Below are 24212 nucleotides of genomic sequence, written 5' to 3'. Positions count from 1 at the left end.
TGCAACACGTGGGCTCAGTAGTTGCAGCACGTGGGCTCAGTAGTTGCAGCGTGCAGGCTCTAGGGTGTGAAGGCTTCAGTAGTTGTGGTGTATGGGCTCAGTAGTTGTGGTGCACGGGCTTCATTGCTCCATGGCCTGTAGGATCTTCCCGGACCAAGGATCAAACCTGTGTCCCCTGCATTGGCTGGTGGATTCTTAACCACTGCGCCACCAGGGAAGACCCAGAACATATTTTTGTTATTGGTTTTTATTGTTTTGCTTGACATGTAACCATTGGCATTGTCCTTGAAGTGGTTAAGTCCTAAACACTGTAGACTTTCTAGGTTAAAAGCCTTATTCCATTATCCGAAGTTTTTTGGCCTCTGGCAAATTAATTTTTATATAATTCAGTTTCCTCATCTATAAAATGGGAAGAGTACCTATCTTGTAGGATGTTAATGAAGATTAAATGAGTAAATGCAGTGCTTAGAACAGTATCTGACACTAAATAAGCATTATGTTAGGATTAGCTATAATTATTAATCTCATTATTTATCATCATCATCATCATCAGATTGTGTTTTAGGTTTGTTTTTATCAATAGACTGACTTAGAGCTTCAAGGTTACTAAGATCACAGACTTTTTTATGTGTGTGTGGTAAGCGGGCCTCTCACTGTTGTGGCTTCTCCCGTTGCGGAGCACAGGCTCCGGACGCGCAGGCTCAGCGGCCATGGCTCACAGGACTAGCCGCTCCGCGGCATGTGGGATCTTCCCAGACTGGGGCACGAACCTGTGTCCTCTGCATCGGCAGGCGGACTCTCAACCACTGTGCCACCAGGAAAGCCCGGATCACAGACTTTTAAGTCCATTAGCCTTAGATTCAATTCCTAGTGTTAAGCTGACCTTGGACAAATTAATAAACCTTTCTAAGCTAAGCCATAATTTTTTAATCTTTAAGTGAAGGTAATGTTGTTCACCTCATCGTGAGATCTTAAATGTAAAGTGCTTAACATTGTGCCTGGTACATAGTATTTTATAAATAACTATTATTACTTCTTGCATCATGGTATACATGGAAGGGGTTCTTGAGATCATTTAGGCATGTGTTTTTAGTTTCTGGAGAAGAGGGAGATGAGCTAAAGGTAAGCAGAAGTGAGGAGGCAACATTAATTAACATTGAAGAGATCCACACAATCGGGCAGAATAGATTTTAGCAATGCTTCCATTTTTGGACATGATCTCTAGCTGCACCTGTTGATTATTGAAAATATTAGATTTGGGGATTCTCAGATGTAATTACAATGTGTAGCACATGAAGCAGAAGCAGCCTTTAGGCTAAATTCTATAAATGGTTGCGTTCCCTGGTTTTGCCAGCTCTTTGTGCCGAAGCCTTGACTGGAGTATTTAAATAGGGCACACTTGGTGGGCGTTTATGTGTGTGCGTGCTCATGCAGTTATACCTGAAAAAGTTCTTTAGCTTGGAATTGTGTGAAGGTAACGAATGCGTCTGTTAAAAATCACTGAACCCACAATCTGCTGTGATTATTAAATATGGTTGCTTACCCTTTGTTTATATAGGGCCTCTTATAAAGGACGCACAGTGGATTCATACAGGCTTTTTATTCCATCCAAGTAACAGTGTTGGGTTAGTGTGAATAGATGGTGACCTCTGTGTGGGCTTGGACTGAATCAGCCTCGGCTGCCATTGTCCTCTCTCCAATGTGCCAGGATGCCTGCTTCGTCCTTCATGGTCCTGAATACCATCTGGCAGTGGCTTAGAATTTTGCTTGTTAAGTCCAAGTTTGCTCAGTCATGCTTCCGTTCTGTGTCTCTTAAATAAGTTCCCCACATCAATGGGTTTTTTGACATCTGCATTTTCTTCCCCAACTTTTTCTGCAAATTCTTTTTTGGTAGGAAAAGCTACTTGCTGTTCAGAGTAGGAACTGAAAATGAAATTCCCCTTCGTTGTTCAAAACCAGTCCCCATACTTACCACAAATCAGACACCTCCCAGTGGTGCCCCAGGGCAATTGCTTGTCAGTCGTTCCATCTTCATAGTATGTGAGTGAAGTAAGAATTAAACAACCATGTGTATTTGCTTTAAAAATCCATGTTATGGGACTTCCCTGGTGGCACAGTGGATAACAATCTGCCTGCCAATGCAGGGGACAGGGGTTTGATCCCTGGTCTGGGAAGATCCCACATGCTGTGGAGCAATTAAGCCCATGTGCCACAAACTACTGAAGCCTGCGCGCCTAGAGCCCATGCTCTGCAACAAGAGAAGCTACACAATGAGAAGCCCGCGCACTGCAACGAAGAGTAGCCCCAGCTCGTCACAACTAGAGAAAGTCCGTGCTCAACAACGAAGACCCAATGCAGCCCAAAACAAATAAAATTAAATCTTTAAAAAAAAAGTCCATGTTAGTGTATTAATCCTTATTATGCTGTCATACAGAGTGAAATACTAATGTCAGCATGACCAGAATATTCTCTCCTTATAGGCAGACCTACCTAGGAGGTTAAATTGTATTCCCAATGTGAGTTTATTAATTTGTAGTGAGAACTCTATTTGCCAAGGAACTGGGCGCCTACATTCACTGGCAAGTACATACAGTGTAATTTTCAAGTCATTTATCACTCATTTTCCACTAACTCTGAAGGAAATAACCACTAAGGAGCACAGAATGGGTCTCCCTTTGCTTGAGAGCAGCCTGCAAAGGCAGAAGGACCGTGGACTGGCAGGTGAATGTGAAAATGGCTCCACATCAAAACAGTATCCAAAAAATCTGGGAATACAGGGAAAAGAGCACATTTATTTGACTTTTTTTTTTTCAGTATAACAATTGGATCCTTGCTTTAAGTTTTTATGTACTTTATAAGAAACAACGTTCTGGAGGTTTAAGAAAAATATTGATAATATTATTTGAAATTTTAACTAGCAAATTAAAAAAAGTAATTTTGTCATGTTTCCTGACATTCTGGATACCCTACATTATTTTGACTGTAGTAGTAGATCTCATTTCCAGCGGAAGGAGAGAAAACGTTACAATTCATTGACTTTCTGTAATCTTCATGCTTTCATCTCTCTTTCTATACTTCTCTTTAATTTCATGAAACTATTGTGATCAGATGGCGTCTGTTTCCTTTGGAAATATTAGTTGAAAACTGAATTCGTCCACAGGAAAGGGGTCCTAGACCCCTCAGGCCCACTTTTCATTTAGGGTTTGATGTTAAGAAGTTAGAGGGGCCCTGAAATCTCTCTATTGACCCAGACCTGCTCAATATGGGGCTGAGGAACTAATTAATAATGAAGGGTGTATTTGTCTGGGACATTCTCATCCACACTCTTTGTTCTTTAGAAATCTAGCAGGGAATTGGAGGAGAAGAGAGGTCAGGAGTGTGTGGCTGGTCTCTGCCTTCTCTCAGAATCATGGCTAAAAGCTATACATTGCAGGGATAAAGAAGGAAAAACTTAATCTCTCTCTCTAGATACAAATGCAGATATAGAGATATAGGATATATAGATACACATACACACACACACACTTTTTGGCCACTCTTACTTATTATTGTAGCTGACTAAGCATCCTCTTCATACTCATGAGTCCCAGCTCCCCCAAATGCAGCTTCCCCTTTCTTGAATTTCCAAATGCCTGATCAGTGGGTGTTTCTCTACAGATGTTCTTCAGATGATCCTTGTTAGTGAGTCATTCAGAAAGATCACGATGCTAGTAAGTAGAGGGCAGGAATCGTGACTTCACCTTGAATATCCAGAACTTAACAAGTATCTACCACATAGCAGGTGCTTAATAAATGCTTATTGAATGAATAAAAGGATGAATGAAATGATATATAACTCCTTATATACTTTGCACCCATTTATAGATATGATCATACAGTCAAGCCTACAGACTCAAGGCAGTGTAGACAGGACCGTCACTCTCTAACCCTCCAAATTTCCCTCACCCATAAGACTGCATGTCACCCTGTTGGGACATGTTTTCCTCTCAAGGTTGATGTTTGTTATAACCTTACTTCACTTATTTTAAGAATGTACTTTTGAGTTGGAAGGAGAGAAGACTGTCTGAGATCCATCATGACCCTCGTGACAAGCTATTGATCACAGAATTGAAGAAAGCTTTGATTAACACATTTTGGAAGTTTGTCTTTTTGAATTTAGGGTTTTGAGTTATCTTCAATCCATTTTGTTCTTTACCTATTGCCAGATCCTCCCACCGAACAAAAATACTTTTGTTAACTGTATTTTATTACAACTGATATCCTGATGTTGATTTAGATGTGGTCCTTCTGTGATCTCTCTTAATATAGGAGCCAGAATGATGGTGACATGGATGCCTCCAGTCAGTTCAGTAAAGAAGACTCATGGCTATAATCACATTTAAGAAACTACCATTTCTCTGTGATGACTTGGAAATCAATGGCAGTTCAGAAAATAAAGCATAGACTGTGCCATTTAAATCCTAGAATCTGATCATTCTGTTTTTTTCTCCCTCAAACTAGTGAAGAAAATCAGTTTTCTCCATGTGATATTTTAAAATATAGCTTAATTAAGCTGTAATTTTATAGCACCATTTACCATGTTCATGATACCAATTACTTGGAACATTTTTTTTTTGTTTCTAATTTTGAAATGTGTGGTAGAGTTTTCTATCCTAATCAACGTTTCTCAATATAAGAATTGTTCCTGTGCTTTGTTTAGCCAAAGACTACTTTAGAAAAAGTTAAGTTGACTTGTTATTTTACAGTATAACAATTCCAAGTGTAGTTTATTCATCTGCAGCCTCTAAGATGCAAATTATATAATGTGCTTTCTTTATACTTCCTACTTGCTTTTCTTTGTATTTATATCTAAGCTGATTGAAATCAATGGTGCAAGTATTATTTAGTTGTACTAAGGACAACAATGAGATTCCATAGGAACTTACAAATATATTTGCACCTAAGCATAGTATCAAGACATCCAAACTGGTATAAAAAGGCTTAAGTTATGTGGACTAACTTGGGGACAGTCAGTTGTGAATTTGTGAAGCCATACAAAAACAGAAGGTTTCCAGAGAAATATACTTCAGTAGGAGATTGCAGCAAATTTAAACTCAGAGTCAAGAGACCCAGCTTCTGGTTTGAACTCTGCCCTTAAGTTGGCTGTGTGACCTTGAGTGAGCCATATAAGGTTCTTGATACTTGGCTTTTCTCCTCTGAAATTAAGGAGTTGGACTCCACCTATGAGCTCATATTCTATATCTTTCAAACATAGGTAGTAATTTAGATCCTGAAATAGGTCATAATGACTTGATATCAATTGTTATCTATCTTATCATTTGTCTTCACAACATGCCAGAAACCAGATTTTTTTCCCTCCAAAGCTAATTGGCAACACCTTTTATGTTTACACTATAAATTTGCTTAAAAGTTTGTGTACCGGCAAACTAATCATCCCAACTTGAATGACTAGTTAGTAGGTATTTAACATTTGGAAAACTAGGGGGCGTTGTTTGTTCATTTCTCTATGTGAGTTGTCATTTTCATCATCTGGATGATGCAGCATTAGTTCTCAGGCAATGGCTGATGTGTGTGTGTTTGGGCATTTTCCTTCTCCCTGAAGGACATCTAAAAATATTCTCTCAAGATTTATCGATTTGAAAAGGGGACTAGATTTTTATGTGTGGTTCAAAAGAACACATGGAAGACCAAAATAATTGAAGAAAAAATTTTAACAATTAGAGGTCTCTCAAATTGGAATGGTTTCCTAAGGAGGCAGAGGTCACACCTGAGTTCTGCATCTGCTAAGATTTAGGCTTCATGATGTCCTCTGACATATACTTAAATTCTGGAATTTAGACATTAACTCCCCACCTCACCACTACCTTCCTATTCTGCCCTTTTTTTTTTTTTAACACATTGTCTTAATTAGCAAGAGGAAGCCAACATCCTCTCTATTTGCATGTTGAGATGGTGAGCCTGCCTTTTTCATTCAGAATTAGATGATAGTATTTTATTTTATTTTTTTTGCGCTATGCAGGCCTCTCACTGCTGTGGCCTCTCCCGTTTCGGAGCACAGGCTCCGGACGCACAGGCCCAGCGGCCACGGCCCACGGGCCCAACTGCTCCGCGGCACATGGGATCCTCCCGGACCGGGGCAGGAACCCACGTCCCCCGCATCGGCAGGCGGACTCCCAACCACTGCACCACCAGGGAAGCCCCATAGATGATAGCATTTTTGATGATCATATTATCTCTGCTGTTCAGTCAGGATGCCACTTATGACATTGTTTTTCTTTCCTCATCACATTAAAAGATTTTTTGAAATCACATTTCAACTACCAAGTACTATATATCAGTCTACTGACATTTCGGTTGGTTTTGATTTGTAGTCATGGTTATAGAAGAATAAAGATACTAATCAATAGAAACATTTATTGACTTAAGAGTATAAAGTCAACAGCATGCTTTTTATAGAGAGACTTGCCTTACATATACAGGGTTATTGAAATTTTGGATTTATAAACAAAGATAATTTATTGGGTGCTTACTTGCTTTACAAAGTAACTTACAATCGGTTTTGTTTAATTATATGTTTGATACAGTGCAGTTATTTCAGAAACACTTCCACTGCACAATGAAATTTAAAGTTACCATGTTTATCAATTTCTTTTCTCTTTATTTTTATAAAAATATTAAGTGACATCGGATTCAGTACTGATCCTCTGCACTCCATTTTTCTTTTACGCTTAGCACATCGCTGTTTACTGTTTCCAAGTCTGCGGTCTTCTACTGCATTTAAGCAAGACAGTAATCACCATTTTATGGAATGTGGCTCTTGCTACATTTATCAAGTCCTTGCAAAGGTTCCAAGTCCTCCAGGGTAGCATAAGAACCAAAACAAGCACCAATTTGAAAACCAAGCACTAACACCATTTTTTTTGGGGGGGGGCGAATGGGTTATATTCTGCCTTAAAGTGATACGTTTTTATCAGGCAGATGTTTTCTTGCTTCTTAATTATTGTGTGCACGAGCAGTGAAGTCAGCCACAAAGTGCACTTCCAAACCTTTATCTGGGAGTTCACCAACTATTCTTGTCGTATTGGAGAGGATTGCAGTGATAGTGGTAGCTGCGGTATTAATGGTAAATAATGAGTAAGCTCCCATTACTGGCAAAGCCTTGTGCTGGGTGCTTTGAATGCGTTATCTTTGATCTTTAACTCTAATGACAGCCTACGAAGTAGCTGTTATTATTTCCACCTCTATTTTATAGTTGAGGGGACTAAAACACAGAAGTGGAATAATCGCTGATCTCACAGTTTAATAATGGTTGGAAGGAGTCAGGTGTGACACTTGGTCTTTGTTAAAGATGTATATTCTCTGTTAATCCATGGGTTAATATATGTAAAACTTTTAGACAATACTTACAAACTAAACCTTTATACAGAAGCGCTGTATACAGATTAATTAGTATTATTTCCCCTTAGTCACTTACTTGGAGATGCTGTTTTTTTCTTCTTTCCAGCAGGTGGTAGTGGCTTGAGAGGATCAAAGGCTTTATCGTAGAAACCCTGCTCTGAGCTTAGGTCTGTAACCAAGTTTATGAGCTTGAATACAAGAGTGTGTATAAAAGAAACAGGCAGCTCTGGTGTCCTCTCTTTATTGCTGTCTTCCAGCTCCTACACAGGCATGCTATTTCTTAGCTAAATATTTTAGTCTTATAGAAAAAGCAGTTCCCGGGGAAAATAGCTAATTTTATTCTGATAAACTCTCTTATCATTTTGTAATACATATTTCCTTTTTCTTTTAGTAATCCTAAAACTACAGGGATGTAAAACGCATTAAAGTTATAGCCGACTCCAGAGTGCCTTTCCTTTAAAAACTTTAACAACATGAAATCATTTGTATCTGCTTGAAGTGAGTTTTTAGTTTTACTTTAAATTAGATTAAATAGTCTTTTATTTATTGGAGGATAATCTCAGAATTTAGTGTGACATTTCCTTTTGCAGAGTCACATTTGCTAATGTGGATCTCCTCTCTCTGTCTCTGGCTCTCTCTCTCTCTGGATCTCATTCTCTTTCTCACGGACATCTCCCGAGCGCCTTCCAGGAGTGCCTGGTGTGGTTCCCAAGCTCCACCTGACAGCTCCATCCTGCTCTGTGCCATCCCCTGGCTTTGAAGCAGTATTGCTGACCAAATAGTCAGCACCTGGCTGAAGTGCTATTATACTGACCTCCTATATGAAAATCTGACCTTGAAAATCAGCTTGATTAGGCATGGTTTCTCCACAAGCTGGAAGGGGGTGTGACTGGACTCTCCTCTTAGGGCCCTTTTTTCTGAGAAGAGCCCTGCCTGAAAGGTCCATTCTTACCTGAGCTATGACTCATACCATTTAACCTGAAAATTTGGGACCAACCATGTAGCTCCCTCGGTTCACATGCAGAATAAATCTCCCCCTTCCTTGAATAAGTGGATCCCTTCCAACAGCATCTGACTTACCCATTAATACCATGTACAAATGTGTCCATTCTTTACCTAGGGTGACCCTCTCGATATTTCATTAGATTCACCTTGGTGTATAATGTTCTTTCTTGCTGCACTCTACAGAGTGAGAATGAGGTACACTTCTCCCCACCACTCAGATATTTGCTACTGTCTTTTTCTGGGTGACACAGGGTGGGCAGAGAAGAGATTTATGCAAGCCTGTGGCAAGGGTAGAACACTGGGATTGAATATGTACCTCCTGACTGCCAGCCTCTACCTTAAAGTATATTTAGGCCTCTAGAGCAATACATCTTGAAAATTCACCAGTATGATAGTGAATATTTAAACTTCTGCCATGCTGCTGTTATATATTAAGCCACTTGTTTGTGCCTAGGCATAAAGACTAAGCTGGCTGGCTGTGTCATAGATGGTAGCCTCTTTTAAAGTCCAACAGCACAATAGATTTCCTTACACACCCACATTTCTTAAGTATAAAAAGGATCACTGTGAGGGTTTAAATAACTACAACACTGAGGGAATTACATTATATTTTGATCTGCCTGTAAAATGATGAGAAGAGTTTTTTACTTTCCCTTATATCTTAGGATAAATTATAGGATGCATGGTCTTTCAGTGATATAATTGACTTTATTTAAATCAACTCAGTTTTGATGAATAGATGAGAAGTATCATTTTATAAATAAATATCGAATGACTTGTGTCACCCTAATTTAATTAACTCTACTCTTCTGGTTCATTGAAGCATTTGTACCCCTGTGTGTTTTCTGCTCTGTGAAGCTTGATTATACTTTTTCCTAGTTCTAGTTCCTAGTTCTGTGTTCTCCGGGTGGATATCCACCCCATGGGGCCCATCTCACGTAGTGAGTGATCTCCCTTTGTTTCCCTCTCCTGGGGTGCAAATGTGTACCTGTCCGTTGTGTTGGGTCCGTATTCACCATCACCACCTCGTCTCTGGTTTCCATACCTAACCAGTCCCCAAATCCGTTGTTTCTCTCATGTAGATCTCATTAATACTCCCTTCCTCTCTGTATCCTGTTCCTATTTCCCTGGTCCACGTCTTCATTACTGCTCCCTCAGATTATAACCGTGCTTTCCTATTTTCTCTGCACCAGTCTTGTCCCTTCCAGTTTATTTTATATAATGTGGCCAAAATAAAAATCTATTAAGTCATTTCCCTCCCTGCTGAGGACACAGTTCAGATCTCTTCCACAGTGTTCCAGGCCCTGGTGCCTCTCTTCCCCACACCTCTGACTCGCTGTGACTTTCCAGGTGATTGCATTTCCCCATACTCGGCGCCCTGCTCCAAGTTCTGGAGCCTCGTGGTGTTCCTGCTGCCTCGGGTTTCCTTCCTACCTTTGTCTTCCTGGTGAATACATTTTAGTTTTTCAAAGGCTGTCAACGTTGACAGCTTCCCTCCAGCCTCACACTAAATAAGTAAATCACTTCCTCCTCTTCTTTGCCTTCATTCTTAATCCTATGTCTATGATGGCACGTAATCACTATTATAAGTGTGTATTTACAACGTGTGTCCTCATTAGATTGTAAATTCCTTGGGCCCAGGGCCTTCTTAGTCACCTTTGCAATTCCAGAGCCTGGAAGAGAATCTGACATGAGTATGTGCTTAATAAACATCTGTTGAATCGCTTCAATTGTCTCACAAATGTTCTCTATATTAGAGAATAGCTTCCTAGCAGACAATTGAAAGAACAGACTTGGGGTAACTCTATAGTCTGTTATTGTCTGATTAGCTCAATTAAGAGTACAGAGTTCATGAGGCCAAGGTCTTAAGTTTCATTCCTCTCTGGAGCAGTTAACTTTATTCTTCAACTGTTAGAAACCAACTAGCCTAGTGAATACCACTGGTTCCAAGGGATTTGCAGAGTGAGAATGATTAAGGTCAGGCAAATTCATCTCAGTTCTTAGACAAATTGAATTAAATATATTCCTTATTGATGCTAAACACATAATTTTACACTTGGGTTTTGTCTACAGCACCTGTCTGGGTGCACTTATGCGTTTGCCTTGAAAGTTTCTGCTGCACTGAGGGAGCTGGTACCACCTGGTAATAGTGGTTTTGCAATGAGAGCTGTGATGGCCCGTCCACAGATCTTTACGACTGCCAGCCTCTGAGCCTCCCGTCTACCCACGTGTGTCTCCGTGTCTGTCTTCCAGGTGAGACGATGCGCATCGCCTCTTCAGAGTTCGCTGATGATCCGTGCTCCTCGGTGAAGCGTGGCACCATGGTGCGAGCTGCCCGTGCTCTGCTATCGGCTGTAACGCGCTTGCTCATCCTGGCGGACATGGCAGACGTCATGAGACTTCTATCTCATCTGAGAATTGTACGTATGTAGAACTTATCAAAATGTGCTTTATGTGGGTAGCAACATGGACCGTGGCACTGAACTGGACCAAAGATGTTTCGCTGCTCACCAGATCACTTGGTTACTCACCCAAGTGGTATGCCCCCAATTTCTCTACTACCAAAATTATATTCAATAATACATCTTTCAAAGTGACAGAAGATTCACTTTAATTGTTTTCCTTCTCTCAAAACACAGAGTTTGGATTTCCCCTTAGTTCTTGGCGTACAAAACAGTGCCTCTTTCAGGCTGCAGAGGCCGTGCGTGGTGTGCCTGCCTGGACTTTGTCTTGAGACTCAGAGCAGCGCTGGTCCCTGTGGTAATTAGGCCAGGCCGGCTCTTCTGGGTAGCTGGCCACGTGACCACCTCTGCCCAGCATAATATAGATCCCACGTTGCATTGTATTGTGTTAACCGCTCCAGCGTTGCCCTTTTGTAGAATTACGTACTTTGAACCTCTCTGAGTCTGGCAATAAAAAGAAGCCTTGTCCATAACACTGATGGCTAGAATCTAACTTGTTGCATCAAGCTTGGCATCTAACATTCCTGGATTGGGTCTCTGGGTGCATATGTGCCCCACCAACTCCTAGAACTCCATGATATGTGCCTTGCTTGTCAGGATTCCTTGGTTCCTTTTAAGTCTTTTGTTTCTTAATGGAAGTGGAGATTTGCCCTGGTCACAAATTTTCCTGGGTCATGTGCAACCCTCCCAGCCCTTGACAGCTAGGCCTTTCTCTGTTTTTCTAGTTGCTCACTGGTATCTAGTTGCAGCGGGGTGGACCCACCCTTTGATAATGTAACTCAGTTGCTTAGGAATGTGGCTTCTGCCTAGAGGGTCTCTATTCCATGCCCTTATTTTCTTTTTCCATGAAATGAACAATGAGGGGGCAGGTGAGATAGGAAATGAATAATGGCAGCCTACTCTTACCTCACCTTCCATATCAGATATGTCCAATATGGAGGTTCATTAAGAAATTTCCAAAATCACAAGTGTTCTCTGTCCAAAAGTCTTGGGCAGGGTCTTAGCTGAGCTGGCCCCAGTAAAGGAGCCAAGATTTCCAAAATTTTGTATAAACTCTGCAGTATTATGAAAGGCCTCAAATTCCAACATCCCCAGCCTGAGTTGCATGGTCATAAACCACAAAGCAGGTTTAGCTCTTCATGGTTTCTGTTCAGATTCCTGAGGAACCAGGGGACACAAAGCAGAACCTGCTTGGGAATTTTTCTCTCAGACTTTTCTCAGAGAATAGGCCTCAGAAACCCGGGAAGGCTCTTGTAAGTTGGATGAGGTGAGCAGTATGAGGATAGACTACCTATTTCACAGGATACTGAGGGGCAGTGTCACTTTATGAATAACCTTGTGGCCACTGGAGTAAGACAGCCTACCTCTAGTCTTGGTTTGGGGTCCACTTGCCAGCCTGTCCTAACCCACCACATAAAGCCTCCACAGCATAGAGAACAGAGGGGTGGTAGCCAAAGGGGGGGGGGGCAGGGGAGGGATGGGATGGGAGGCTGGGGTTAGCAGATGGAAGCTATTATCCAGAGAATGGATAAACAACAAGGTCCTCCTGTAGAGCACAGAGAACTAGATTCAATAACCTATGATGAACCAGAATGGAAAAGAGCCTTAAAAAAGAGAATCTATACATATGTACAACTGAGTCACTTTTGCTGTACAGCAGTAATTAACGCAACATTGTAAATCAACTATACTTCAATAAAATATATGTGTAAAAAAATAATAGGGCTTCCCTGGTGGCGCAGTGGTTGAGAGTCTGCCTGCCAATGCAGGGGACACGGGTTCAAGCCCTGGTCTGGGAGGATCCCACATGCCGCGGAGCAACTGGGCCCACGAGCCACAGCTACTGAGCCTGCGCGTCTGGAGTCTGTGCTCCGCAACGAGCGGCCGCGACAGTGAGAAGCCCACGCCCTGCGATGAAGAGTGGCCCCCGCTCGCCGCAACTGGAGAAAGCCCTCACACAGAAACGAAGACCCAACACAGCCAAAAATAAATAAATAAATTTAAAATAATAATAATAATAAATGAAACTTCCTTAGGTCTCACACCCCATCTGTTAGTAGGGGGCTAGTGATGGTGCAGCCCTCAGAGTTGTGGGGAGGTTTAAACTGGGGGAATTCCTTATGAAGCATTCATCACGGAGTCCGGTGCAAAGTAAGTGTTTGGTAAGTGGCGGCTATGTCACCATTCTCAGATCCCGGAACTGCAGTGCTGGCTGTTATTTCTGCAGCCCCGCCTGAATTATGTGCTTCTTTTAGGCTACCGATGACTTTGTTCTCAAGTGTGTTGGAGAAAAAGTTTTGTTACCTTTCTCTTCCAGCCTGCTTAGTCTTCAAAGGCAACATTTTAAGAAAGATCTTTCCCAAGATGGACAGTCTTCCTTTACCAGGAGGATAGGACTGAACCTAAGGAAATTAACTTTACATCTTGTATGTTATCTGTGCCGTGAAAGGCCATTTCAAGCCCCTCTTGAGGATTGATGGAGGCTAAATATTCTCCCCGAATGGTCCACACGTGGAGGGTGCTCGTGCAATCGGGGCCTGTAGTGTGATGTACGGCACCAGCTGCTGCCTGCAATCCTGCCTCTACCCACCTGTTTTGACCAGTGCTGTCGGCTGATAACATCACACTGCAGCCTGTCTTCATGTGGAGTCAATTATATCCTCTTCCCGACACAGCAGATTAAGAGAAGTTAAAAAAAAAAAAAAAAGATTTAGCACAAAATATGGAAAGGTCAACCCAGCAATATTAAGTAGTCCTGTCAGACTGTCAGTAGTAAAATTAAAAATGATTGTAGACTGAAAAACACATTTGTTCTACTGAAAGCGCAGCCTCTGCAGGGAACAGCGGTGGCGGAATGGTGCCCTCTTGTGGAGCAAATGGGGAACTGCAGCTTCTGGTGCTAGCGCTGAATTACTCAGGTCGGGTGTGTCCTACTTGGGTTCAGGTCAATCAGGGTTTCCTACGATGGGACTATTGTTCCAATTCCCTAAAAAAGACAATGTGTCAACAATTCTTTGCAATTGAACATGGTATATAATTCTGCTTGGCATTTGTATTCTTTTCTATAGAAGCACATCCTCTCATAAACAAGTGTTGTCTGCCAGCATCTACTTACTTGTTTTTAAATCAAGGTGAAGGAAATATCTTCATGTATTTTGATGGAACAGGTTAGAAATTATCATCTATACTTTTATCAAGGCTTCTTCCAAATAAAAATGAGTTTCTCTACCAAATGGTTGATAGAACATAGATGAGAAAAAGAGTGGCAGGAGCTTTCTAATGATAATAAAGCAGTGACTTGATTTGGGGTCGTGACATTGATTAACACAGTATAAGGAGTCCTGTAGCTTCCTGCCGTGTTAACCACTGCCAAGGTATTTTACCTTTAAGCACTTCAGATAATATTTTACTTTTCATCTTTCAGGCCATATGCCCAAACTCTATTGCCGTTCTTTCCAGATATTGATTTTTCTCATTTCTGAGTAACTTACAGGAATATGGAGGGACTTGCCTTCTTATCAGAAACTTATTTTCATGTCTTTCCATCAATAATTCACTGAGCAGATGAAGGAGAGTCAATTTATTCTCCTAAAATGCCCGTCTTCATTTTCTGCCCTGCACCCTCTAGGTAATTGTTGGCAAATTGAGTAATCCTGAGCAAAACTCATTCACCCTCTGAAAATGAGTAAAGAACTGGGAATTCTGCAGAGGTTGTATGATTTGGCAGTGTGTAGGTTTTTGCATTCTGCTACCTTAAAATTACATTTGCACACTTAAGTTTATATGCCTGCTAAGGAGGCCATCTTTTCATATAACATAGATATTCTAGTTGCTCAAATTAAGCTACTTGCTCTATTTGCAAGTATTTGTGTGTGTTTTAACGTTGAGCTCTCTTTTGAATATATTAAGGATTCGTATGACTGCTGAAGGTTTTTGCTACCGTAGTTATTTTGAATTCGGGAGGATAGTGATGGAACAGCGAGTGACATATAGTTCAAAGCCGAGTTATCGCCAAAGTGGGAATTTGATGTTCCTGAGCGAAGCTAAAGGAATCATTTGCACATCAGACATCATTAAAAACTACTGAATTATAATCACTTGTATGGTTGAAGTTGCTGGTGAGTGATTCCCTACAGACACCTGGTGTATCCTGCAATCAGTTGACATTATCAGTGGAGATGGAGTTGTGACACTTCACGCTTTGAAAGGACTCCTGCATTTCAATCAGTGATCAAGAAGAGCGATATTTATTTTCCCTAAACTCTGAGTGAATGCAATCAGAGTATATTGTCCAATTCTTAGCGTTGGTGATGTCATTACACACAAACTCACCTAGCCATGTGTGTGTCAGAGGAAACAATCACTTTTTTCTGTACTCAGTCTGAGTCCTGGAATAATGATGTTCCCGATTATCTCAGAATTTCTCTCTAGAAAGTCAATAGCAAAATGAGAAAACACAACCATTTAGTCAACTTCTCAGGAAATTCAGATTATCTTCGAGGCTACCAGGGGACAAATCTAATGCTGCTGCCCCATTGTTGGTGGGTGAGTTTAATATTGCCTGTGATTTTTGTGACATTAGCATTGAATGGTCTTAGTGAGTCCCCAGTAACATTATTTCTCAGCAGTCTACTGTTTTGTCCTGCAACTCTGATGTGGCTCTTTTTAAAAAAAAAAAATTATTGAAGTATAGTTGATTTACAATATTTTGTTAATTTCTGCTGCACATAATCAAGGTATAAAATATCCTTGTCTCTGATTCTAAAGGTAGAAGTTACTGCCCAGGACTAAAAGTCCAGAGGCAGGTAGCTTCAGGCAAAGCTTGATCAAGGTACAATCATGTGACAAGGACCAGGTTTCTATCTCATTTTCCTCACTAAGGACACTCTTCTCCGTAGGCTCTTTTCTCAAAATCTCAAGGTAGCTGCAACATATTCTCAAGATTACATGCTTCTAGGTTATAGTTAGCAAAAAAGGAAATTCTCTTCCCAGGCAGCTCAAATAAAAGTTTTATAATTTTGTTAGTCATTTTGGCCTCTAAATCAGGTATACATCTCTGAGTTAATTATTTAGAGGGGACATAGGATATGCTGATTTCTTAGTTTGGTCAGCACTGTTCTTCTCCCTCATCACCTTCCAAGCCAAGGATGGGATCAGTTCAACCAAATTGTATTGTTGGGTGATTTGGGATAATGTGAAGAAGGGTGATGTGGTTGGGAGAGGGAGGTGTTAGGACTGGGGCTCAGTGAACTGAATGAGATTTGCCTTTTCCTGAACTAATTGTTCAACCACAAATTGAACAGGCTGGAGTCACAAGCCCAAGCCTGAACCTGGGGGCTAAGTGTTGAGGGTGATTGGAAAGAGGTTGGCCCCATCCAAACAGTGGGGGAGGTGTCATCCTGTCCAGGAGTGAGAGCAATACTACACAGTAATTTGAGCAGGGAAAGCTTAATATAAAGAATTATTAGCTCTAATAGATTAGAGGAACAAGGAATTGTCTAGGAAGACGTAAAGAGAACTCTAGGGAATCTAGGAATGGCAGATGGAAGGAGTAGCCACTCCCCCCAGGACTGAGATAGAGCACGCTAGGAGGAGCCCACCCCAAACCAGGGCCAAGATCCAGATGTTCCTAGGTCACTGGATGACAGAGAGGCCACTGAAGTGCCACACAAGCCAACGGAACTTGCTAGAAATCTGCCCTTTAGGGTGTCAAGGAAAACTGTGCGTGGAGACACGTCTCACTAGAGGCATTGCACTACAGAATCACCCATGGGGGCCAGCTGGTGTTGGAGGAGCTACCCCTGCTGCCGAGCCTGTCCAGGGAGCACTCCAGGACCAGGAAACAAAACCCCTTCCTCCTCTGTTGCCTGTCAAACACTCTCTTCCTACAAAGCTTAACATAGGAATAAGATGCAGGGCTTCCCTGGTGGTGCAGCGGTTGAGCATCTGCCTGCTAATGCAGGGGACACGGGTTCGAGCCCTGGTCTGGGAAGATCCCACATGCCGCGGAGCAACTAGGCCCGTGAGCCACAACTACTGAGCCTGCGCGTCTGGAGCCTGTGCTCCGCAACAAGAGGCGGCGATAGTGAGAGGCCCATGCACCGCGATGAAGAGTGGCCCCCCCTTGCCACAACTAGAGAAAGCCCTCGCACAGAAATGAAGACCCAACACAGCAAAAATAAATAAATAAATTAATAAACTCCTACCCCCAACATCTTCAAAAAAAAAAAAAAAGAATATATTGTACAACACAGGAAATATAGCCAATATTTAAAAAAAAAAAAAAGACGTAAAGGGCCGAGCTACGTGTTCACAGAGCAGGCAGAAAGTATGAAATTTAGATTTTATAACCAGCCTAGGGAGAGAGTGATTCACTGCTCCCAACCGGGATGCTCTTGCCAGAAGAAGGGAGATGGATCCAGGTGGGACAAAAGATTTCACCTACTGAGAGCTTCACAGGCAGAGGAAAGAAAGGCATGAGAGTGAGGGAGGGACTTGGGGCATTCACAGTAATATGGTTGATTGATTCTGTTGTTGGAGCAGAGAGGGTGAGGTTGGGAGGGGCAGTCACAGAGTTAGAGAGATACAGGGTGTGGAGTGTCTCCGTTATCATGAGAATTAGTTTGGACTCTACCCATTTGTTTAGACTCTGTATGGATTATGGGGGACTGCTGAGTAGTCCTAAGCATTAGAATCAGCTTCGTGATTTAGCCAAATAATTTTGGTAGCAATATGGAGAAGGAATTAGAAGAGGGGTGAGCCCAACCAAAGAGACAGATTGAGAGATGAGATATGATTAAAATGATCCAGGCCAGTGAATGAAAGGAAAGCTGAGTGAAGGCAGTGGCAGTGTGTCCTGTGAAGGGGTAGATTTTAGCGAAATTAAGAGGTGGAATGGAGACTTACCAGATGGGGCAGGACTCTTAATGAATCTTCATTATCAGCTGATCAGTACAATCCAAACTGGACTCCAGCAGCTTTACAAAACCATCCTTTTTAGGAAACTGAGGCAGCACAGCCCAGGAGTTAAAAGTATGAGCTCTGGAGCAAATTATCTGGGTTCACACCCAGGTTCCTGCACTCTCTTGCTGTGAGACCTCTCAGGCTGGCTGTGTCACCCCTCTGGCTGCAGTCTTTCCTCTGTAAAGAAGAAACAAGAAAACTATCAGCTTCGAAGAGCTGTTTGGGGGACTAAATTAGGTATATGTAAAACATTTGGACCAATGTCTGCTACATCATAAGTAGTCAGGGACATTGTCTATTGTCATTTTTCTTGTACAAGCTGAAGGTAACTTTGGAAATGTATCAAGATGTATTATTGTACTTTATAAAGCATGGCAGTTTATGAATAAGTGATGCTAGCATTTAATCATTCTTGCTTTCTGATGAAATCATTGTCTTCACTTTTGAACAAGGAAACAGAAAATTTAATCAAGAAGGCCAGCTTATCTTTAGGAGGCAGAAAGATAAAGTATGATGTTGCTGAGATATCCATGGTCAAACCAGAGTATATGGCTCAACAAGTAAAGTAGTCAAATATAGAATCTTGTCTTCATTCACTCATTTACTTGGCCAGCTCCTATTTCCAAGATAACATCTTTTAAATTTAAATCCAGATCCTAACAAGAGAGCTTTGTATGACTTATTAGTTTCATTAGTGTCACTTAAAATCCAATCAACTGGATATCAACTGAAGGACCCCGGAATGAGGTCAGTCTGTCCAAATGGAAATGATCGTAACAATGATTTATAGCACTGGTATGGGCAGTGACTGTGGACAGGAGAACAGGATCACATGGTCCAGGAGGAGAAACAGACTCCTCTGTTCCCGCTGTCCCCATCCCTGTATGTCTGCCTAGCTCCTAGGAGGTGCTTAATAAGTATTCATACTTAAGAAGTATGAATTCTCAGACTACTTTTTTTAAATCAAAATAAGTAAGTGCAGGTTCAGTCAGGAAAATTGGAGACTGATTTGATTTAATGTAATTAATTTATTGTTTTTGGCCATGCTGTGCAGCATGAAGGATCTTAGTTCCCCAACCACGGATCAAACCTGTGCCCGCTGCACTGGGAGCACAGAGTCTTAACCACTGGACCACCAGGGAAGTCCCGGAGATTGACTTAAAGAGTCTGTCTCAAACAATTGGACAGAGCTGTCGACTAAATAATAGTGACAAGTAGGCTTGCTTTGGAAATGGGGGTAAGGGCTATTTCAGACAAACTTTGAGAAGACTCAAGATTTTAAGAGTTTTAAGGGACAAGCTCTGAAAATAATATCTAAATCCACCAAATAGGGAGGAAATTTTAATATCGTGTCTAGAAGTTCACACTTTTCAGCTACCCCCATCCCCAGAACTCAGGCTCTAGTATTAAGGACAGGAAGACCTGCCAGAGCTGAGGGTTCTCATGTTGGTGTTTGTCAGCCCAGGCCGGCCATGGGAGGAGAATAACTAACTGTAGGGTCCAAGGTCAAGAGGGCATTTATTACAAGGAAGGATGTGGCAGCTGCCTCTAAGGGCCCCCTTTATCAGCTTGTTGGAAGTGACTTCCCAATCCAGGACACAGAGTCCCCCAAGCCTCCCCTTATAACACCTCCCCCATGAGCACCAGTCTTCTTCTCAGAACCATCACACAGCCTGCCATCTGTGTCCTACTCTTCCCAGGTCCCTGTCACCTGCAGACATTCCAAGAGCAAGACGTAGCCTTTCCTCTTCACAGTCATTCAGGAACAATGCAAATAGGTACGAAAGAAAGATCTTCTATCTTCCATAAAAGATGAGAGTGGAAACCTAATTTTATCTGGAGTCTAGATTGAACCGCCCATCACCATCATTCTAAATAACTTCCTTGCTTGCTGCAACTCTTTCCTTAATGAAATGTTAGCCTATTTAGTAACTTTAATGGTACTGTCATATGTGTGGAGGAAAAGATTTGATGAGATCCATTATCACTGGTTTATAGATACTATTCTCTTCCTGCACTCAGTGGAACTTGGTGAGGAAGTTGGATTAGCCACCTTTGTGATTGTGTCAAGTTAAACAAAGGTGTATCTCTATAGTACTATGTTAATCTATGACTTTTTCTAGCCATTTTAATGGTCATTTGGATTACCTGCATTGTCAAACAATGAACTGTCTGTATATTGTCCTTTGATTTGGTCTAAACTACAAGAGCCAATTGGAATTCTGCAGTAGACCCATACATTCTCTGTGTATTTCTCATTACTCTTTCAGAGCTACCATTTCTCTTTTTCTACTGCCACTCTCAGAAGCTTGTACTAGTTGAGGCCTCTCTACCAGACTCCCTTCAACACTAAGAACTTTTGATTTTGCAAACATAGTTCTGTCTTGTGCCTTATTCACTCACGATTATGTTCTCGGCTATTTCCACTGATCGTTATTCTGTTCACCCTAGTTGATGCCACCTTACATGGCAACAAAGCTTCAAATTCACTTACTTTGCGAGGCTCAATATTTTCTCTTCTATTGGACAGCAAGGCGTAAACTCAGCTTAAAATTACACTCCCTTTAGTCCCAGATTTAGAGGTGATGCTGAGAAGACTGGTTGCAGATTTAAGCTATCTCAAACTTTTTGCAGCCCAGGAGTTCCTCCAGTTTTTGTTTGCAAAATATTTCCTCCTCTGAAGATTTCTAAAGGTTGTTTTTCAATTCCATATTTCTTAAGTATATTTTCCTTTATTTTTAAACTTGAAATTAAAAGTCCATATCCCTTATCAAAACCACAACTCAAAATACAATCAATGTAGTATTTTATTTTTTACATCTTTATTGGAGTATAATTGCTTTACAATGGTGTGTTAGTTTCTGCTTTATAACAAAGTGAATCAGTTTTACACATACATATGTTCCCAAATCTCTTCCCTCTTGCATCTCCCTCCCTCCCACACTCCCTATCCCACCCCTCCAGGCGGTCACAAAGCACCGAGCTGATCTCCCTGTGCTATGCACCTGCTTCCCACTAGCTATCTACCTTAAGTTTGGTAGTGTATATATGTCCATGCCTCTCTCTCGCTTTGTCACAGCTGACCCTTCTCCCTCCCCATATCCTCAAGTCCATTCTCTAGTAGGTCTATGTCTTTATTCCTGTCTTATCCATAGGTTCTTCATGACATTTTTTTCCCTTAAATTCCATATATATGTGTTAGCATACGATATTTGTCTTACTCTTTCAGACTTACTTCACTCTATATGACAGATTCTAGGTCTATCCACCTCATTACAAATACCTCAATTTCGTTTCTTTTTAGGGCTGAGTAATATTCCATTGTATATATGTGCCACACCTTCTTTATCCATTCATCTAATGATGGACACTTAGGTTGTTTCCATCTCCGGGCTATTGTAAATAAAGCTGCAGTGAACATTTTGGTACATGACTCTTTTTGAATTTTGGTTTTCTCAGGGTATATGCCCAGTAGTGGGATTGCTGGGTCATATGGTAGTCCTATTTCTAGTTATTTAAGGAACCTCCATACTGTTCTCCATAGTGGCTGTACCAATTCACATTCCCACCAGCAGTGCAAGAGTGTTCCCTTTTCTCCACACCCTCTCCAGCATTTATTGTTTCTAGATTTTTTGATGATGGCCATTCTGACTGGTGTGAGATGATATCTCATTGTAGTTTTGATTTGCATTTCTCTAATGATTAATGATGTTGAGCATTCTTTCATGTGTTTGTTGGCAGTCTGTATATCTTCTTTGGAGAAATGTCTAGTTAGGTCTTCTGCCCATTTTTGGATTGGGTTTTTTGTTTTTTTGTTATTGAGCTGCATGAGCTGCTTATAAATTTTGGAGATTAATCCTTTGTCAATTGCTTCATTTGCAAATATTTTCTCCCATTCTGAGGGTTGTCTTTTGTGCTTGTTTATGGTTTCCTTTGCTGTGCAAAAGCTTTGAAGTTTCATTGGATCCCATTTATTTATTTTTGTTTTTATTTCCATTTCTCTAGGAGGTGGGTCAAAAAGGATCTTGCTGTGATTTATGTCACAGAGTGTTCTGCCTATGTTTTCCTTTAAGAGTTTGATAGTTTCTGGCCTTACATTTAGGTCTTTAATCCATTTTGAGCTTATTTTTGTGTATGGTGTTAGGGAGTGATCTAAGCTCATACTTTTATATGTACCTGTCCAGTTTTCCCATCACCACTTATTGAAGAGGCTGTCCTTTCTGCACTGTACATTCCTGCCTCCTTTATCAAAGATAAGGTGACCATATGTGCGTGGGTTTATCTCTGGGCTTTCTATCCTGTTCCATTGATCTATCTTTCCATTTTTGTGCCAGTACAATACTGTCTTGATTACTGTAGCTTCGTAGTATAGTCTGAAGTCAGGGAGCCTGATTCCTCCAACTCCGTTTTTTGTTCTCAAGATTGCTTTGGCTATTCAGGGTCTTTTGTGTTTCCATACAAATTGTGAAATTTTTTGTTCTAGTTCTGTGAAAAATGCCAGTGGTGGTTTGATAGGGATTGCATTGAATCTGTAGATTCCTTTGGGTAGTAGAGTCATTTTCACAATGTTGATTCTTCCAATCCAAGAACATGGTATATCTCTCTATCTATTCGTATCATCTTTAATTTCTTTCATCAGTGCCTTATAATTTAATGCATACAGGTCTTTTTTCTCCTTAGGTAGTTTTATTCCTAGATATTTTATTCTTTTTGTTGCAGTGGTAAATAGAAGTGTTTTCTTGATTTCACTTTCAGATTTTTCATCATTAGTGAATAGGAATGCAAGAGATTTCTGAGCATTCATTTTGTATCCTGCTACTTTACCACATTCATTGATTAGCTCTAGTAGTTTTCTGGTAGCATCTTTAGGATTCTCTATGTATAGTGTCATGTCATCTGCAAACAGTGACAGCTTTACTTCTTCTTTTCCAATTTGGATTCCTTTTACTTCATTTTCTTCTCTGATTGCTGTGGCTAAAACTTCCAAAACTATGTTGAATAAGATTGGTGAGAGTGGGCAACCTTGTCTTGCTCCTGATCTTAGTGGAAATGCTTTCAGTTTTTCACCATTGAGGACGATGTTGGCTGTGGATTTGTCATATATGGCCTTTATTATGTTGAGGAAAGTTCCCTCTATGCCTACTTTCTGCATGTTTTTGATCATAAATGGGTGTTGAATTTTGTTGAAAGCTTTCTCTGCATCTTTTGAGATGATCATACGGTTTTTCTCCTTCAATTTGTTAATTTGGTGTATCACATTGATTGCTTTGCGTATATTGAAGAATCCTTGCATTCCTGGAATAAACCCCACTTGATCATGGTGTATGATCCTTTTAATGTGCTGTTGGATTCTGTTTGCTAGTATTTTGTTGAGGATTTTTGAATCTATGTTCATCAGTGATATTGGCCTTTAGTTTTCTCTCTTGGTGACATCCTTGTCTGGATTTGGTGTCAAGGTGATGGTGGCCTCGTAGAATGAGTTTGGGAGTGTTCCTCCCTCTGCTATATTTTGGAAGAGTTTGAGAAGTATAGGTGTTAGCCCTTCTCTAAATGTTTGATAGAATTCGCCTGTGAAGCCATCTGGTCCTTGGCTTTTGTTTGTTGGAAGATTTTTAATCACAGTTTCAATTTCAGTGCTTGTGATTGGTCTGTTCATATTTTCTATTTCTTCCTGATTCGGTCTTGGCAGGTTGTGCATTTCTAAGTATTTATCCATTTCTTCCAGGTTGTCCATTTTATTGGCATAGAGTTGCTTGTAGTAATCTCTCATGATCTTTTGTATTTCTGCAGTGTCAGTTGTTACTTCTACATTTTCATTTCTAATTCTATTGATTTGAGTCTTCTCCCTTTCTTTCGTGATGAGTCTGGCTAATGGTTTATCAATTTTGTTTATCTTCTCAAAGAACCAGCTTTTAGTTTTATTGATCTTTGCTATCGTTTCCTTCATTTCTTTTTCATTTATTTCTCTGATTTTTATGATTCCTTTCCTTCTGCTAACTTTGGGGTGTTTTTGTTCTTCCTTCTCTAATTGCTTTAGGTGCAAGGTTAGGTTGTTTATTCGAGATGTTTCCTGTTTCTTAAGGTAGGATTGTATTACTATAAACTTCCATCTTAGACCTGCTTTTGCTGCATCCCATAGCTTTTGGGTCATCGTGTCTCCATTGTCATTTGTTTCTAGGTATTTTTTTTTATTTCCTCTTTGATTTCTTCAGTGATCACTTCGTTATTAAGTAGTGTATTGTTTAGCCTCCATGTGTTTGTATTTTTTACAGATCTTTTCCTGTAATTGATATCTAGTCTCATAGCGTTGTGGTCGGAAAAGATATTTGACACAATTTCAATTTTCTTAAATTTACCAAGGCTAGATTTGTGACCCAAAATATG

General features: G+C 40.8%; 1 protein-coding gene across 2 annotated transcripts in view; it reads left to right on the top strand.

Annotated features, from left to right (window-relative positions):
- CTNNA2 (catenin alpha 2) overlaps nt 1-24212 on the top strand; it is a 1196494-nt gene that overhangs the window by 367932 nt on the left and 804350 nt on the right. For both annotated transcript variants that reach the window (XM_060027447.1, XM_060027448.1), the window contains exon 4: nt 10657-10823. In XM_060027447.1, coding sequence (XP_059883430.1) covers nt 10657-10823 — 167 coding nt within the window. The remainder of the gene's footprint in view (nt 1-10656; nt 10824-24212) is intronic.

Source organism: Delphinus delphis, chromosome 12 (assembly GCF_949987515.2).
Source record: "Delphinus delphis chromosome 12, mDelDel1.2, whole genome shotgun sequence".
Classification (NCBI taxonomy): Eukaryota; Metazoa; Chordata; class Mammalia; order Artiodactyla; family Delphinidae; genus Delphinus; species Delphinus delphis.
The sequence above is the reverse complement of the archived record's forward strand: the minus strand, read 5'-3'. Positions and strand labels throughout refer to the sequence as shown.